Source organism: Sminthopsis crassicaudata, chromosome 1 (assembly GCF_048593235.1).
Source record: "Sminthopsis crassicaudata isolate SCR6 chromosome 1, ASM4859323v1, whole genome shotgun sequence".
In the NCBI taxonomy this organism is placed as follows: domain Eukaryota; kingdom Metazoa; phylum Chordata; class Mammalia; order Dasyuromorphia; family Dasyuridae; genus Sminthopsis; species Sminthopsis crassicaudata.
The window spans coordinates 583974700-583994067 of NC_133617.1; the positions used below are offsets into that span (position 1 = coordinate 583974700).

The 19368-nt window shown below is 34.2% G+C and overlaps 1 protein-coding gene across 2 annotated transcripts in view; it reads right to left on the reverse strand.

Annotated features, from left to right (window-relative positions):
• The window catches only part of AP3B1 (adaptor related protein complex 3 subunit beta 1), a 318879-nt gene that overhangs the window by 14188 nt on the left and 285323 nt on the right, over window positions 1–19368 (reverse strand). For both annotated transcript variants that reach the window (XM_074282333.1, XM_074282332.1), the window contains exons 24-25: window positions 13301–13385; window positions 3554–3651 (exon numbers count right to left, since the gene is read on the reverse strand). In XM_074282333.1, coding sequence (XP_074138434.1) covers window positions 3554–3651; window positions 13301–13385 — 183 coding nt within the window. The remainder of the gene's footprint in view (window positions 1–3553; window positions 3652–13300; window positions 13386–19368) is intronic.

Consider the following 19368-nt stretch of genomic DNA (forward strand, 5'->3'; position numbering starts at 1 on the left):
ATAGTAAATGTCTGACCATTTAAAGAATTAGCATCTTGCTGGCTAGGAACACCTAGGACGGATGCATAAATCATAATAAAATTAAGTAAACATTCTAGGTTTTTTTTAAACCCCAGGATTTTCTAAATGAAAATATATCAGGTGTTTTCAAATTAACTAGAAAGAGAATTTTGCAAAGGTTTCAGTTAAAGTTTCACCTAGGAAGAGAGATTCTAAAATCTTAGCAAGTTACTATAATCATCTATACCAAACATTTTAAAACAATAAGGCAATGTGTTTAAGAAATTAATAGCAGATTATTGAAAATTCCCAGTTTTTAATGCCGCATTATTACTTGTTGGAATTCATCATAATTCTGATCAGAGTCATGAATAACAATCTGGGCTAATTAATTATTACTAATACACACCAAATGATAAAAGGAATAAAATTAAAATTATTTTTTCTAAAGCTTTACTTTGTTAATTTATTTTATACAGAGAAAATGAATTTTATATAGAGAAAATGAGGGAATAGGGGACAGGGTATGGTATCTGAAATGGAGTTTCAAGATATGAAATATGTATGGATATAGGCACATAGACATGCCACATAGATGTATATATCTAGAGATATGCACACAGGCATAGGCATACACAAACAAAATGATCTTTGAATCATCCGCAGCATGTGGTGTGCCACATCACATAGTTAGAACATTAATGTAGCACCTGTCCAAGACTCTGGAAACATGGATGGTATGGTTAACTTGAAAATGGCTGAGAAAAAACAAAATAAAATCAACTACCTATTGTATTATATTTCTAAAACAAGTTTCACAAATCAGGCATATTTTTTGAAAAGGATGATAAAACAATTTGTTTTCTTATGTAGCACTGAGCTGTACATTTGAAATATTTTCAATTACTCTTATGCAAATTTTTTAAACGAGGTTCAATAGAAACTTATTTTTAGAGTTATTTTAAAGAAACAGTCATCTTTAAGGTATGAAAATAGAAACATTTTCCCTAGGTTTTTTAATTTATATTTTCCCACTTGAATCAAAAGTAACAAATTGAAAGTATCTATTTAGTTATAAAATGCTTTTTAAAAAACTTCTGAAATGAGATACTAAGTATGTAAATTAATTTCACTTAAAGAAGAAATAAAAGGTAAACCTAACATGCAATGAAATGTCTAAGTCTTACTTGCATTTTACCTTAGAGAATGTTGAACTGATGAAATCTGAGTAAATTTATTTTTATTTTGGATTTTCACTTAACAGTCAAATCTGGAATTTTTCTCTAAAATAAGCTAAGCTGTTCCTAGAGTTGTGTTACAAACAAATACATATGTAAAGTTGAGAACTGAGATTTCAAATACAAAGGCTGTTGTAAAACAGCTGAAATCTCTAACTAGAAAGATGCTATAGAAAAGGCTCTTTAAATGTGTGGTAAATTTGCCAGCATCAAGTCCTGCATCAAAGAATGAATTCAGGAAGACAGAAAGAGCAATACAGAAATGCCAAGAGACCTTCATGGATTTACAAATACTTCATATAAACAAATTTTCAAATAGCTTTATTCAGAGTAGCCTTTCTGCTCTATTAAACATAGCAAACAGCTGCCAGATTTATTCAGACAAATAATCAACAACCATAGAAGTAAAATGGCAGAAGAAAAAGGAATTTTGGCAACAACTCCACAGAGAACCAGAGCTATTCTCCAAGTGCACCTCTTCCATGCTCTCATGGTTTTGTATGGCCAGTCAGGAGGAAAAAAACCCCACCAAAACAAAACAACAAATCTTCAGTCACCGCAATGCACAAAATAAATAAATAAATAATAAAAAATATCAAGGAGCAGAGAAAAAAAGATGAGGGCAAAAGGAGTATAGAATAACCTGCTGCTTTATTTTTATATTAACTACAATTTTCAAAAGAGGAACACGCTTACAAATACATGTGGCAAAATCTCATTCAGTCACTCATGTCACTCACCTTGGTTTGCTGGGCAGGTGTAAAGCAGTGAGGCAGGCTTTAGCCAGCAAAGGGTAAGAACAGCAAATATAAGAATCAATTCAATTTGTCAATAGGAAAAAAAAAAATCACACAAAGCTAATTTTTTTTTCCTATGGTAATGATCAACTTCCAAGAAAAACCAATGCAGAGATGAAATGTTATTTTATTCTAGCTGAAAAAATTTCAAAGTAAACAAACCACAAGAATGAATATAATCCCCTCTATATAACTATACACTTTATAGCTGGATATAGGATTATTCTCTTGTCCTTCTTTTCTTTATAAATACACATTATTTCATCCCCATGACAGGACAGAAGGCAAGGAAACACATCCAAATATCTGCTTTACTACCCTGAGGAATACAAGGAAGTATATTTTCCCTTCTCTGATATGGGGACCATAATTCTGTATGTTCTATTCCACATCTTGCACATCTGAGAACCTGGCCGATATTACTTGATGACATTGACACCAGGAGGTTTTTAGTTGTCAGTTTGCTAATGATATTGGAAAATGTAGAAAAACAAAGACATTGTGTAGCATTTAAATATTTCCCCAAGTATATAGAATTTTATAACTTATTTTGGTAGAGGGAGGAAATTGGGGGTCCAGATATGTGATTCCTTAATTTGGGCAGTTTCCATTGAAAAGACTTCCTTGACCAATGCTGGTCGGCATCTGCTATACAGCTCAGAGCCTTATAAAGTTGCGTGGGGAAACTGAGAGGTCAAGAGTCTTGCCCAGGTCACATAGTGTGTGTGAGAGGAAGAACCTGAACCCATGCAGTCTTGACTCAGAAGTCTATCCACTTTGTCATGCTGCATAATCAGCGTGTCCTCTAAGGACACCTAAAGCTATTTCCCATTATTCATATAAGGAAAGACTCAGTCCAATTAGCCATTGCGTTTGAGACTAGCACCAGAGCCATGAACTATACTAAAGCATTTTACATTTAAGTGGTTATTTATAAATGTGTTGGTTCAGATACATTTTTAAAATACAGCATTTCTTCTGAACAGAGTTATTCCAGAAGGCAATGAAGGAGTTTGTATATTGGAGCCAGGAATAAGTTTTGAAAGGTAAAGAACCTTAATGTCCTAGGAAAAAAAAAAGTACATTAGATGTACATGAGAAATGGTCGTGTAAGGAAAGATAATATTGACATAAAACATTGTATTATCACACATTCAGGTTTCTAGTTGTTGGTAGGTCCCCAAATTTTGCCATTAACACTAATTCAAAATGCATTAGTGTACCATCAAGTTGACAAACCATAACTCCCAAGTCTAAAAACTTGATTGTGAACTCAATTTATTATGAGTTTTCTTTTTAAAAGACATATTAATCAATTTTCAAATATTACTGGAATGTACATGGCCTGTGCTTTTAAGGTTATTTGATAAAAGAAAATCATTAGTAGATTAGAAGAGCATACACCGAAACCCATTAATGACTATGTATTTCTGATCACTTAAATTAGATGACCTGTCAGAAGAGCAAGCAAATGTTATTTGAGATATAAATTTCCAGCAAAATGAAGTATTTTCTCACCTTGCTCTCTCCTAAAATCTTTTTCTGACATGGCCACAGGTAAAAGAAGCTCTCCAACAGGTGGCTGGATATTAACATTGAAGCAATCATCCTTTGTACTAAGGGAAGGAAACATAAGACAACTGTCAAAATAATTAATAATTAATATTGTCCCTTAATATTTGTAAAGTTTAAAAAATGCAATTGTACTACAAGATGATTTTCTTTTCTTAAGTTCTCCTGAATAAAAGCCCAGGAAATTTACTTTTAGAGAAACAGCAAAGGAGATAATCTTTTCATAAAAAAAAGAATAATTAAGGTACATAATTATAATAATTAAAGGCAATTTACGTTACATGGTCACTTCCTAAAATGTGGAAGAAAACCAGGGGTAAATTTGTGCAGGTTATATAGAAGATCAAGTCAACCAGAGAACTACTCTATATAGTTTGCTAAATAAAGAAGTAATATATTTCTTTTTCCTCATATTTATAAGTCTAAAATGTTGAAACTGGCAGGCTATACTTGTAAGCTGTTGGGAAAAAATTTCACTTCTCACAATATAGAGTTAGTCTTTGGCCCAGTTGTGTGTATTCAGTATGATGCTATACTTTTGCTAAATGAATAGTAACATTCATATTTTTACAAAAGCTCTAATTCACTTTCAGAATTGTCTCTGAACACTACAAATGGTTTAAAAAAAAAAGGAATACTTCAAAATGAAGGTAACATTAAACTTAATAACATCTTTGGTTTAGTGGTTTTGTGATTCTAGAATGATATTTTTTCCATTCCAAGTAGGTGGTTCTTTCTTTCTTTCTTTCTTTCTTTCTTTCTTTCTTTCTTTCTTTCTTTCTTTCTTTCTTTCTTTCTTTCTTTCTTTCTTTCTTTCTTTCTTTCTTTCTCTCTCTCTCTCTCTCTCTCTCTCTCTCTCTCTCTCTCTCTCTCTCTCTCTCTCTCTCTCTCTCTCCTTCCTTCCTTCCTTCCTTCCTTCCTTCCTTCCTTCCTTCCTTCCTTCCTTCCTTCCTTCCTTCCTTCCTTCCTTCCTTCCTTCCTTCCTTCCTTCCTTCCTTTTTTGTCCAGATCTTTTATTTCCATTATGGAATTTCTCCTGGTGAGGAAATCCCTTTTCCTAATAAAGATCAGTCCAATCTACAATTTATAGGTTTGCAGAGTTGTCTGGTGTCCACCTAGAGATTAAATAACTTGCCCAAGATTAAGCAATCACCAATGACTTATAGATGGGACTTCAACCAATGCTTCATGGCTCCAAAGCCAGGTCTCAATCCAGTATGAAACACTGCCTATTGATTAGCAAATAACATACAAAATATTTTATTTAAAACTTCATTGTAGTAAGAACAAACCACATTTATATAGCATTTATGTGTATGCTTACACACACAATATCCCTGAAAAGTAAGAAGTGTAAGGATCATTATCACCAATTTAAAGATAAAGAATCAGAGGTTCAGAGAGAAGATATGAATTGTCTATGGACCACAGGTAAGTGTTGGGATTTGGATCAAATCTAGATTATCTGACTCTAAATCAAATGTTCTTTCTATGATACCAGTTCTGCCAAATTAAACTCATAATAAGAGGGAAACATATTTGATTAATAACCATTGTATTTGAATGAATTCAGAGCTTTAAAAAATTTTTTTTAAAGTCTGATGCTTTAAGTTGGATGGATGGCCAAAAGTAACTGACAAACCATATTTATATTTATACACACATATATATGTATGTATGTGTGTTTTAGTTTGTCCCAGGGAAACCACCATATCTCCTAGAAAATATTTATATTATGACCTGATTAAAATAATGAATAAAAACAAAACATGAATGATTTCCTGCATGTAGGTATTCGACCCATCAGTGAAATAGATCATAATCTATCTCCATGTTTTAGTAGAGGACTTTCAAAAATTGTTGTAGTTGAAAGAAAACTCTTTTGGTGATAACTAACTCAAAAGCCTAGAAGTGAAAGGGGCCTAATGGCCCAAGAAATCCAATTCTGGACAAAAATTTCCCTTATGTCATACCCATCAACTTATAGTCCACTCCCACGCAAGGACTGAGGCAGCCCATTCAACTTGGAGATAGTGTTGAATGGTTGAAATCTATGGTCCAGCCATACCAAGCTTCCTGCTCTTTACTTTATGTTGGCTATCCCCCATCCCAAGAATGCTCCTCACATCACCCATCTGAAGTTCTGCTTCCTTTAAGTCTTCAAGGTCACCTTCTGCGTGAAGCTTTTCCAGCCCACTTCTACTCATTCCCTGTTAACACAGATCCTCTGGAGGTTAACTTTTCTCTTTGTTTTTCACATAATTATATATGTGCACAAAGTATCCCTCATTGAAAAATGAGTTCTTTGGGACAGGGAGTATTTCACTTCTATACTGCATCCCCAGAGACTAGCACAGTGCCTGATACACAGTAGCTATTTGACAAATGCTTGCTGATTGGCTCATTAGGAGGTTTTTCTTTCTATCAAGGTAAAAATCTGTCTCTTGGCAACTTCCATCAATTATTCCCTTTGGTACACTATAGCTAAACACAAGTCCTCCCACATGAAAGCCTTACAAATGCTTGAAACTATTATCATACAAGTTTTCCTTTTTTCCAGGATAAGTACCCCTAGTTCCAATTGAGTTTTGCCATTATTCTGTCATCCATTATTTCATCAATTCCAAGCAGTCTTAGTCCTTCTTTGATCCTCCTACTTCCCCCAAATAACCAAACAGCAAAACTATCCACACTCCATTCTGTTGTCCTCAGTTTTCCTCAGCTCTTCCTTGGCGTTATCCCTCTTGACCCCTTTGACTAATTGTGTCATGTATTTGTATGCCTCCTCTACCACAATCAGTCCTGTACTTTGAAAATGAACGCATTCCCAGACAAAACTGTTGATTCAAACGGTACTTTAGAGTTTATGCTAAATGATAATTTTGCTAAGAGTTTTTCCTATGCCATATTTTTTAACAACAAAGTGAGATTTTAATCTATCAACCAACAAGTTAACATATTATTGGGAGAACAAAACCACACTAATACTGACATAGTCCTTATAAATGATGTGGAAAAAAAAATACCAGAAAGAAGTCGTAACTAAGAGAAAGAATGGTTCATAAGTCAAACGTGAAGGAGCAAATGAATTATCTGGCAAAGTTGAGAAACACCATTTCAGGGGACATTTAGTCATCTTCTCTTGTAGAGCTCATGATCAGAAAATAAGCAAAAAACCTACAGTGACGTTAATTGCTGCTTCTGTACTAATAAGTGATGCTGAAGATAAAATAGAGAAATTTTATAAACAACTCAGATTATTCATACCACATCAGCATACATGTTACTACTTAGTGACTTAAGAGGTATACATAAGGCAAGATCATGAAAAATATATTGGAAAATAGAGACCAAAATTAAGAAATCAAAGAGGTCAATGGCTTGCAAAGCATACAAAAAGCTTTCACCTAGGGGTTACCTAGGTGATGCAGTAGAGTCAGAAGACCTCAGTTCAAATCCAGCTTCAGACCCTTACTAGCTGTGTGACCCTGTGCAAGCCTCTGTTTGCTTTAATTTCTTCATAAGTAAAATATATAGATAATAGTGCCCAGCTTCCAAGTTGTTGTGAGGGTAAAATGAGATAATATTTGTAAAGCACAGTGTCTGATGCATGGGAAATGCTTTATAAATTTAAGGTGTTGTTTTAGGAATATTTTCCCCAAGAAGTTATATAGTACTGAACACAATGAATGCCAAATAATATCTTTGACAAAGAAATCAACATCTTGACTGAACTGGGAAAAAACAATCACAATATTAACTACTCCTCAGAAAGTAATGGCAAAAACATCAATATCTGACCTCTAAGTCCCTATAAAGCTTTTATGACAATGATTTACACAGTTATTTTTATTTAAAAAAAAGTTTTCTTGATAAAATTGCATGATATATAATATATAATCTTGTCCATGAAATGAAATAAGGAAATGGGGCTCTCTTCCCTCTTTGGCTTATGTCAAGTTGCATATTCTTTTGGATTTGGTTGTTGCACTGGTTTGTTTTGATGAACTGAGTTATTTATTTTTTACTCTTTATTTATTGGCAAACTAGGAGATAGGAACACTATATTTGGAAATGAAAATTATGTAAAAACAAAAAGAGATGAACAAAAACACTTTTTTTATAAGGAAGAAGGGAAAAAAAAAAAAAACCACCAGCAGTTTTCATTACCTCTCTGGACAAAATGCTTTTATAACGATGGGCACTTAAGCAAGCTGACACATGGACTACTCTGTTAGTATATACCACTCCTCACCCCATTCTATCCTGCCAGAACTCTCTCTTGTAATAAAGAAAAATAATCAAATGAAGCTTTCAGCAACTGTGTCCATCTGAGTTTATCACATTTGGCATTCATAGTACTCTACCCATTTCCCGTCAAGCAGGGAGGAGTCACCTCAGAATCACTCTACTCTTCTACCTCCACTACTTTCTATATAGGCTGGGTCTCCCTTCCTTGCATGCACTTCCTGTGCTAACTTCCTTCAAGTAGTTTCTTCTACATCCTGATATGGCCTCAAGTATTTTGAATGCAAAGATTACTGAACTTTTGTCTTTTATTCCTATAGTTTAACATAGGACCTGTCACATAACAGGCACTTAATGTTTGTAGATTGATTGTCCTCTTGAATCAATAATGATCACTGCATTTAATTAAACTACATTCAGGTGCCTATGTTTTTTTGGGTTTTTTTTTTGGGGGGGGATGTACATCTATATTATATAGTCATTGTGCACCTTTTTTCTCCTGAAAAAGCAGAAGCTTTCTTCACTCTGCATTAAGTACATTTAAATCTTCCTATCCTTTTCTGAATTCCTCGTATTTATACTAGCCAAAAGCTAGTACAAAAGCATTACATTTATATATAACTCAATTATTATCCACTCAAATGGCATCCATATCTTCCTTTCCATACATCTCCATCCCATCCCCTTTGCCACCACAAAAAATTCTATATTTTGGTATTTATGAGATCACTGTCTTTGTCATGTTAAAGCTTAAATTTAATATGTCTAAAACTTAACTCATCTTTCTTCCAAAATCTTCTTCTCGCCCTAATCTCCTTCATATTTTCAAGAGTATCACTTTCTTTCCACTTACCGAGGCTCACACTTCCTGGATCATTTTCAAATCTTCCCTCTCTTATTCACACTCCTATGTCCATCTAATGTCAATTCTCCCTTTCTAACATCTTTCATATACACTTTTTTCCTCTCCACTGATACTGTCACCATGCTGGTGCAGATCCTATCACCTCAAAGCTGAATTATTATAATGGTTTTCTAGCTGTACTCCCTGCTTCAGATTTCTTCCTCTACAGTCTAGCCTCCATATCCATTCATGTTATCATCCCCCACCTCTGGCTTTCAGCATGCTCAATAAACTTTGGTGACATCCTATTACCTCCAGGATCAAATACACAATACAATAAATATTTCTTATGAGTCCATTATGTGCCAGGTTCTGCACTAAGCAATGGGAATATGGGGGGGGGGGGAAGGAGGAGGGAGGAAGAGAAAAGAGGCAAGAGAAAGCCCCTGTCCTCAAAGAGCTTATGATCTAATGGGAAGACAATATGTAAACAAATGTACCCAAAGCAAGCTATATACAGGATAAATGGGAAATAATTAACAGAGGAAAGGCACTGGAATTAAGAGGGGTTGAGGAAGTTAGGGTTTAAAGGAATCTTTTGCCTTTTTTTTTTAAAGCCCTTAATAATTTGGTTCTTTTCCACTTTTTAATCATCTGTTGATCTAGTAATACTGACTTTCTTGGCCCCTTTCGTGGACCAAATGCATTTTCAGCCATCTAGGCTCAGGCCTGGAATACTCTCTTTTCTCACCTCCTTGACTTCATTCAAATACCAAATAAAATCCCATTTTTTTGCAAGAAACTTTTCCTGGTGCTCCTTAATGCTAGTGCCTTTCTTCTAAATTATCTCCAATCTGTTTTGTACATATCTTGTTTGTATGTTGTCTTCCCCCAGTAGAAAGTGAGCTTCTAGAGGTCAGGAGCCGGTTTTGCCTTTCTTTTTATCTGTAATGCTTAGCACAGTGTAGAGTACAGCATATGTCTGATAGGAAATGCTAGGTGAAAGAGTGTGGAAATTTTGTTGCCATATTATATTTCCAAGATATTTTTCAGAATAATTGGCCCAATTCAGAGATTCACAGCAGCTTTACAAGTTGTGAATTGGTCCATGAAAAATGGACTATTGGTTTGAAAAATACTGGTTCAGGAAACCATATCTTCATACTCAGGGACACAGGGAGTAAAAGATACTGTGTGTGTGTTTATTGATCTTTTTTTAAGCCTTTGTCTCAGAAGAGCAAAGTATCCAACAAAATGCAAGTGGAAGTAGAGTTCAGTTTAGATAGCAAGTTCTTCCAGATTCTCCTATTTGCAGATGACAATATACTAATTTCATCCCTGGAATTTCTACAGAGACAATCAAATGATATTTTCCAATTATTCAAAAATTTGGTCTAACAATCTACATAGGAAACATCAAGTGGATAAAGAACCTATTGTCGAGACTTGAACATGCAGTTGACTAGAGCCCATTGAATTAGTTCATAAGTACATATCTTTTGGACAGAAATTGTAAATAGAGAATAATATGGACCCAAAATTAACAGGGGGAAGAAGTTGGATTGAATTTGGGAAAATGAACCACACCTCCAGGCATCCCAAATTATGTTCTAAATCGAGTGATCCTATGTGGCTGTGATCATGAATCACATCAGTCTTTACAGATTCAAAAGTGTGATCGGTAGAGAGATACATGGTGGGCATAATTAGCCTGCAACAGAATACTAATGATTATTTTCAGGAAATGAATGATATAATATCAATCAGGAGATATGTGATCAGAAAAGAATGTAAGTTTGTCACTTAATGAAGAGTGAAGAACAAATGGACAATTTGAATGATGAAATGACACCCTTAGAATATTAAGACATAAGAGAAAAACCTCCAGTTAAAGGGGCGAGGCATTTATAAATTAGGACATACACAATAATTATAAATAATGAGAATATATGGTTGAAGGGAATGACAACAGTGATAAGATCAAGAATCTACCAAAATATTGAATATTTGCCTGCTAACATTCAACTTAAGTTGGAGCATATATTCCTGCAAACATGTTATCACATATCTATATGTGTGTGTGTGTGTGTATACAAAGGAACTATATCTCTTTCATACCTGCTAATTGCTCCACAGAGACTAATATATAATTGACAATGAGGATCATTTCTGTTTCTGAACTGCATATGCTTTAAGGTATATTTAATGATTTAAGGGTGATATTCATAAGGTATTGAGAATTGGATGACAGTTTAAAGTGTGACTATATCAGGGCAAAGTTATTCTCTCCAACTAAGTTTCCAAATAATCATTATAATAAGAAACCAATCCATAACCTCAATGAGATAGCACACACTGCCCAATTTTCTTTCTTCTTTGATGGAAAGCAACTGCATTTAAAAGCTTGTTTTTATAATTCACAGTCCTTTAGAATGTAGAATCTATTATATTTGCCCTTCTTACATCTATACATCCACACCAATGTACTTGGAAGAAAAAAAAAAAAGTATCTATCACACATTCTTGCTTTTTTTTCTTCCCCTTTTTATTGAACCACCAAGAACAGTACAGTACATCACTAAGCAAAAAGGTGCTATTTACTATGCAAAACACACAGTGGGTGATTGGCATCTAAGACCAATTGATCTACACATTACCACTATCTCCCTACCCCCACAGGCACTACTATAAAGCTATTGATTTAAACACTGTCGATCGGTTTCCATTTTCTGATTTTGGGCAGGCCAATTAAGAAAGTGAGTAATTGTGATTACACTGCTTCAGGATCAATTACATTTGATGCAAGACAAAGTGCTCTTTTTGGAACACATAAGAAAAATAATTATGATTCTGGGTGCTTTGGTGCTAAGCTAATTCCTAACAAAATTTCAAATAAATGCCACGTATCTAAACCTCCATAGTTAAAATTTTAGAAAACAAAATACATGTGTAGTTATTGTTAAGACACTATGGAAAATATATTTAAGTTAATTCCTAAAATAAGCAAAACTATTTTATGCCTATAATAATTAATTTTAGAAAAGTGAAACAAATAAGAGGAAATGTTTAAAGTAGTTCAAATATTTACAGACTAAACAGTAACTACACACACTAATACTCAAAGGGGCTTTAAGTTTAAGTTAGAAATTTACTCAATTATTTATACAGGCTATACATTAAAACAAACAAACAAACAAACAAAAAAAAAAAAAAACAGGGAGAGGGGAGAGGGAAACCATAATGTTCCTATCTATCTAAAGAGTCAAATATAAAAGCTTCAAAAGAAAAGGGACATTTGTAGGTTCTCAATTTTAGACTAACTTGGCACATGAGCTTTGTCATTGGGCTCACATTGCCCAAGTCATTACAATGAATGCACCAGTGGTGTGGGAGGCAAATCTATTTACAGTGGTGTTACTCATAGTCTGGTGTTCAGTAATATTGATCTGTCTTGTTTGTCTAATAGGAAAATAATAAACAATTACTAGGCAATGTTGGAAAAAGTAATCAGTTTTTATATATCACTAATACAGCAGACCTCCCAAAACATAAAGGTGATGATCTGCATAAAATCAATGTGCTATGCTACATTGGTTGTATTCATCACTGCAGATTCTCGGCAATAAATGGTATAATATTAGGCCTGAATCACTGGTAAACTGAAAAGTTATATGTCAAAGAAAAGTTATGAATGTAATCTATGTGCCTTTTACAAAGTGACTATTTTGTAAACTTGATGATTTTCTGTAATAAAAATCTGTGTGCTTAAGAGGTCTGTAATTTAGACAAAACACATCCTCTATTTCTGTAGCAATAAAAGCATCACAATCTGGAACTCAACATTTTCAAACAAGATAGTTGATAAGAAAGACAAATCCATAAAGAAACTAGAGTTTAAAAATTAAACTCAGTTTATTAAAGGCTTGGAATAACTTATTAATATAAAGTTCTAGAAGAATAACAATAACAAAAACATATCAAATGGTTAGAAGAAAAAACAAATGATGGCTTCAACAGAAACCTTTTCTCAATGATAGTCACTTATAAAAAGTGCAAAATAATGCTTACTTGACAATACTAAGGATAACTAAAGTTACTAAGTCCAATGGGTTTTTAGATAACTAAGCTTAGTTACTAATCCTCCAAAGTGAAAAGGTTAAAATGAATAGTTAAAATTATATTTATATATATATATATATATATATATATATGTGTGTGTGTGTGTGTATATATATATATATATATATATGTTATATATATTGTTCTCATATTTTCCATTTTATATCATAGCTTCTTCATACATCATTAAGAAAGATTTAGGCTAACACAAGCACATGAGACTATAGTGAAATAGTCTAAAATTAAATTATGAAACTAATTTTAGTTATGAAATAAAAATAATGAAAATGTCCATATTCCATACCATTTTTATATTTATGCCAAGGTAGTCAAAATAGATCAAAATAAAGCATTTAATTTTTATCTTTTGGAAGAAAAGGCTAGCAGAGAGCCAAGAGTTAGTTATTAACAACCAGACATTTTTTTTGGTCAACTCATTAACATTAAAGAAAATACAAATATAAAATAGCACCTGAACTTACCACAACTGGAAACAGGCAGTCTGAGTGGAATCACAAAAGTCAATACCCATTGCAACAGTAATGGATCCCCCAGGCTCAAGAGATTCTAGAAAATAAGATCATTTGGATGTGAAAACACAGTAAATGTCACAAATAATGAACCAAACGAAATATTCAAAATTTTTCTAACACACAAGTTATTTATTGCTGTAGCCAATTCAAATTCAAAATAGCCAATACAAAGAAGTTCCACAGAAAATTTCTCAAATTAAGGATTTTAAATCCAAATATTATAATTATAACCAATATTATATGCTTATGGGAAGGATTTCTCTTTTACAATAAATTCATTATTTTTATAATATTGTCTTTATAAGTCTGAGAGGTAAGAATATAATGAATTACTTTGGGACTCTAGCACACAAACCAGTTGTTAGAGGACCAGAACAGTTTATGTTCTTATAAAAGATAAACTTAAGGACAAAGCTTAAAATTGGCAGTTGGAAAAATCCTTTTAAGAGCATAAAGAATATAAATTGAAGGGGTGCTGAAATAATCACCTTGGAACAATATCAAATAACTGTGCTCAGAAATTAACCAGGAGAACTGGCATTTTTGGAGACTAAAATGACAAATCTTATTTTCATTATCCAGAAAGTTGCTGGAAGGAAATTCAAGTAGCAAAAGATTAACCTATTTTAAAAATCAAATAAGCTAGAGACATTTTACAGTTTTTAGAATCCTTGGTGTTTCAGTATTACAAAATCGATCAACTAACCTAGTTATGCAGTGTTTCCCCAACAAACATAAATAATAACTGTCTTGCTCAGCTATTATTTGTCCAATTCAAGTAAATTATTTTATTCAGCTTATCAGATGAGCCAAGTTATCTTTTAGTTAGTTATATTTACTCTATAATCACAAATGAATTACAGAATCAAAGGATTCAACAATTGGAAGAGGTCCTCTATGCCAATCCAAGTCCTATCTGTAAGAATATCCTCTATTACAACATCCCAACAAATAGTTATATGGACTCTATTCAAAAACTTCCAGTGAGAAGGAGCACAAGACAGTCGGTCCATTCATTTTGGATCATTTCATATTTGCTAGTTCATTTTTTTTAATCAATTCTGAATCTTACTCTTTGAGACTTCTATTTCTTGCTTTCAATTCTCTTTTACTTGGTCATATAGAAGTTGATTCTCTCTCTCTCTCTCTCTCTCTCTCTCTCTCTCTCTCTCTCTCTCTCTCTCTCTCTCTCTGTGTCTCTGTCTCTGTCTCTGTCTCTGTCTCTCTCTCTCTCTCTCTCTCTCTCATGAAGGTTATAATGTTGCTTCTAAGTCTTTTCTGTATAGTCATTTCTGAATGTTCTCCTAAGTCTCTCCCCGAATATGATACCCAGAATAGAAAATAATATAATATAATAATATAATATTACAAATGTAGTTTGGCCTGTGCAGATGTATGATTTCCTTCATTCCAGACAGAATTCTTCTCAATAAATGATTGGGCTTTTTTTGGGGGGGTTGGGGAGAGGTTCACACTGTTAACATTTAGCATGATGAAAACTCAATATTTTAACTCAATACTAGTTGCTGTCAAACCATGCCTTCTCCCTTCTATATTCATAAAGTTGATTTTTTTAATCCAATGTAAATTTTATAGTTTTTGTCCCTATTAATTTTATCTCATTTATTTCTCCTAATTAGTGATTTGAAGACTTAAAGCACTATATTTTAGTATTAACATGACTTTTTCAAAAATCTATGTCAGTGGTCCTCAAAATTTTAAAATAGGGGGCCAGTTCACTGTCCCTCAGACTGTTGGAGGGCCGGGCTTTAGAGTATTTTACAGTTTTAAGGCCCATTTTAAGAAGTATCTTTAAGTGAATGAATAAAGTCTATACTTACTTGAAAATATAACACCGAAATGGATTATTTAAATATAATTTATGCATATACTGATTGTGAAAAAGATCTCTTTCAATATAATATTCTATTCATCTTAATAAAAATGATTAAGAAAAGAAAATAATTTATTTTTGAAGTTTCCTTCAACTACAGAAGTACAGATCTCCTTTTGCACAGGCTCTTTATTGTCAAGGAAAGTTTTGCATGTGTAGAAAACATTAAACATAAATAATTAATCCAAGTCTTCTCTCCTAAATGGGGCATAGTCGCAGAATAGCCCACTGGCCAGTTTTTACTATTTATTTAATGTTACAAATACCATATGTGATACTGACAAAAAATGTTAACTATGTGAGTTTTTCAACTCTACGTCTAGTACTCTTTTCATTAGTTTATATTACCTTACTTCAGTTTTGTCTTTCTAGACATTCTATCTTTGAATAGCATTCTGCACAAGTGATGAATAAAATCTTTAGATATAGTTTGAATTCTATGTTAACTTATAATGCCAGTCACTCTTAATGGCTCCACAATGATGTTAACTGAATTTTTTTCTTTTATTTAGCACCTGAAGCTTGATTTGAACTCAGATCTTTCTAACTCCAGGCTCAGCACTCTATCCACTGTCCCACCTAGCTAACTATCACCTCCTGAAAGAGATTCCCAGAATGAAAATTCCTAGGAATATTATAGTCAAATTCCAGAGCTCTCAGGTTAAGGAGAAAATATTGCAAATAGTCAGAAAGAAACAATTCAAGTATGATGGAGGTACAGTCAGGATAATACATGATTTAGCAGCTTCTACACTAAAGGATAAGAGAGGTTGCACTATATTATGAGGGCAAATTAGCTAGGATTAAACCAAGAATTCCCTATCCAGCAAAACTGAGCATAATCCTTCAGGAGGAAAAATAGATATTCAATGAGGTAAAGGACTTTCAAGCATTCCATCAAATCTGGTACTCTTCTACCATCTCTTCTTTTGATGTTTTCTAACCTGGCCTTGTTAAGGAAATAATTGTTAGCTGCTAGCATCAGATTAACAAATAATGTACCAAGTGTCTATATGAAAAGCACATAATGGTTCAATGATATTGCTTCAGATATGGCAGGATTTTTATTTATTTATTTATTTGGCTAAGGCAATCGGGGTTAAATGACTTGTTTTTTGTGTGACCACACAACCAGGAAGCGCTAAGTATCTGAGGCCAATTTGAACTCAGATCCTGCTGACTTTAAGGGCTGGTGCTCTATCCACTGTACCAACTGACAGTCCCTCAGAATTTTTTTTTTTTTTTTAAACTTGGGATCTATTGATGACCCTGCCTAGTATTCTGGTATTCTGGAAGATGTGTAGATTGCACTGATAAAATTCTGATCAAAGAAGGTAATCCTGTTGCTTTATGGATCCCTGGCAAGTTTTAGAGTTTATTGAGGTATTGCTGTAAGGTGTTCAGGTCCACTCCACTTTCCTGCAGTTCAATACTCAGATGTGAAAATCATCACAAGCAGCACTAAGACGTTGAACTTTTCTGGGCACCTCATGAATCTAGCTGACATTTATCTCTATTGTTTTGCATATTCTAGTCTATTTTTCATCCATGATGTTATTCTTTCCAAATCATCTGAGTGGATCACATTTGCAGATAGATTTCATGGCATTTGCTTTATTGAGAAGCTTTACATATACATAAGATTGAGAGGGCACCAGCCGAGTGCTGACTGGTGCAGGAGAGCAACAAGTATGAGTCAAGATAAAGAAGGAAGAAATTGCTCCTCAAGGAAAGATACCCAGTCAGTAGGTATGACTAGGGCAGCTTAATGGCCCAGTGGGCAGAGTGCTGGAGTGAGGAAGGCCTGAGTTAAAATCTAATCTTAGAAAGATTACTAGTTGTGTGAACTTAGGCAAGTCACTTGTCTGCCTCAGTTCTGTCATTTGTAAAATGAGCAGGAGAAGCACATGGCAAACCACTCCAATATATTTGCCAGGAAAACAACAAATGGTCATGACTAAACAACACAAATAGTTACCAAACTATTCCTTCTTCTTTTCCTAGTCCTGTTCTATCACAACCTAGATGAAAATCCTTTTCCATACTATTACTTCCTTATTTCTCAAGCCCATCAACTTCAGTTCTCCTTATCCTGTTTTATTCTCTTTCTATTAAGCATGAAATATCATTTTTCTCATTATCTTGGATTTTTTCCTTTTTAGCTCCTTTTATCTTCTGACAGGGAAACCTAGTTGTCCTCAAAAATACGTAAGATATTCCAAGGACATCTCAATTTGAGAAGTAGGAAATAGAACTTTTATCTTTCCTTCCAAACTACCTCCTTGTAACTTCTCCACTTCTGTCAAAGGCACCAATATCCTTTTGGTCTCTCAGGTTCTTAATGTTGACAGCATTTTCAACCTCTTACTCTTCCTCATCACTATGTCCAATCAGACGCTCAATCTTGATGTTTCTGTCTCCATATATATTTATATCTAACCTCTAGTTCAGGCCTTACTCACATCTTTCACCTAGGTTATTATTATTATGTTCCTTAGTATTGTCCCTGCCTCAGGTCTCTCCCCATCCTAATTCCTCCAAACAGCTGCCAAAGTGATTTTCCTTAAAAACAATTTAGACATTTTACCACCCTACTCCCAACTTCTAGTGGCTCTCTATTGCCCCTAGAACACAATATAAACTCTTTGCCTTTTAAAGCCATTCATGTCCTTGTCCTAGCCTATTGTTCAAGATTCACAGTACATTTTTTGTGGTATAGCCACTCCCCTCCCACACTATGATTCTGCCAAACTGGCCTTCTCTCTTCATCTCTGTGTCTCAGTGTCAGCTCACCCCCATGCCAGCAATGTACTCCTTCCTCACTATACTATCACATGATCCCTTTCTTCTCCTGTGATACAGCTGACACATACACCACAAAGCTTGTCTCAACCTCCAACTACTAGGGCCCTCACTAACCATCTTGTATTTAATTTTATTTATTCTCTTTATACTGATATAGCACATACTATCTATGTTTTATATATGTTTTCTGTTAGGATGTAAGTGTATTGTGAATAGGGATTGTTTCATGTTATATATTTAACTTCTCAGAAATTACCACCTCACCTGGACCTGAATAGATGCTTAACACAATGTTGCTCCTGTTTGTCCTTCATTCTCCAAGAGGACCATGACATTGGGGAGGGGATGCCATGATATGTAACTGAATTGGATTTAAGTAAGGGAGGCTGTGCCACGAGCCCTGCCTCACTTTCCCTTCCAGAACCATCTGGGTCCAGTGACAAGAAATAGATCAGGATGACTGGAGTTGGTCCTGGATACAATGAGAGATCTTGGCCTGTTGTCAACAGGTTTGACTGAGGCTGCACCCATTCAGTAATTAAGGCCCAAACAATGACCAAATGGGACTTGGCCTAGGACCTATTGGTGGCCAATGGGAATCAGATTGGTTTTGATTTTAGGCATAGACCTTAAGAAAGAAATCTAGCCAATAAACCCCAAGATATCTTGGTAGAGTTCAGAGATGTAAAAGAGGAAAAAAAGCTTTGTCTATGGAATTAACACATACTTACTGTTTGATAACTGGATTTTTGATCCACTCCTCTAGTATTAGACATATTTTTTGAATGCCCTATAATACAGTAAGTGAGGAGTAATAAAAAGAATATAGCTTTCTCCTCACTGTTACTTACAGTAGCTACTTCCTTTCTCAGCAACTAACACTTCTTTCTTTGAGGCCGGCTGACACCCCACTCCCCTTCTCAACACACACACTGATCCTGGTGGCAATTATCTACCAGTCCCCAGGTCATTCTCTACTTTCTCAAGGAGTTATCACCAATTTAGCCTGCAAATAGTTTATTCACACATAGTTGTTTGCATGTTGTTTCCTCCATTAGACTATGAGGTTCTTGCCATTTAAAATTTTTTTTCAATGTTTGGCAAAGTACCTGACATATAGTAAGTACTCATTAAATGCTAAGTGATTGACTCATATTCATTCCCTTAGCCCCTGTGCTTGAGGTCTTCACCATTATATGTAGTTGTTCCTTCAAAATGCTCTGACCTGCAAAGTAATTAATCTCCTTAAATCTCATAACCCTCGTGTTCATTCTGCTTCATCAACACACAGAGATATTCATACTCTTGATTTTAGTCT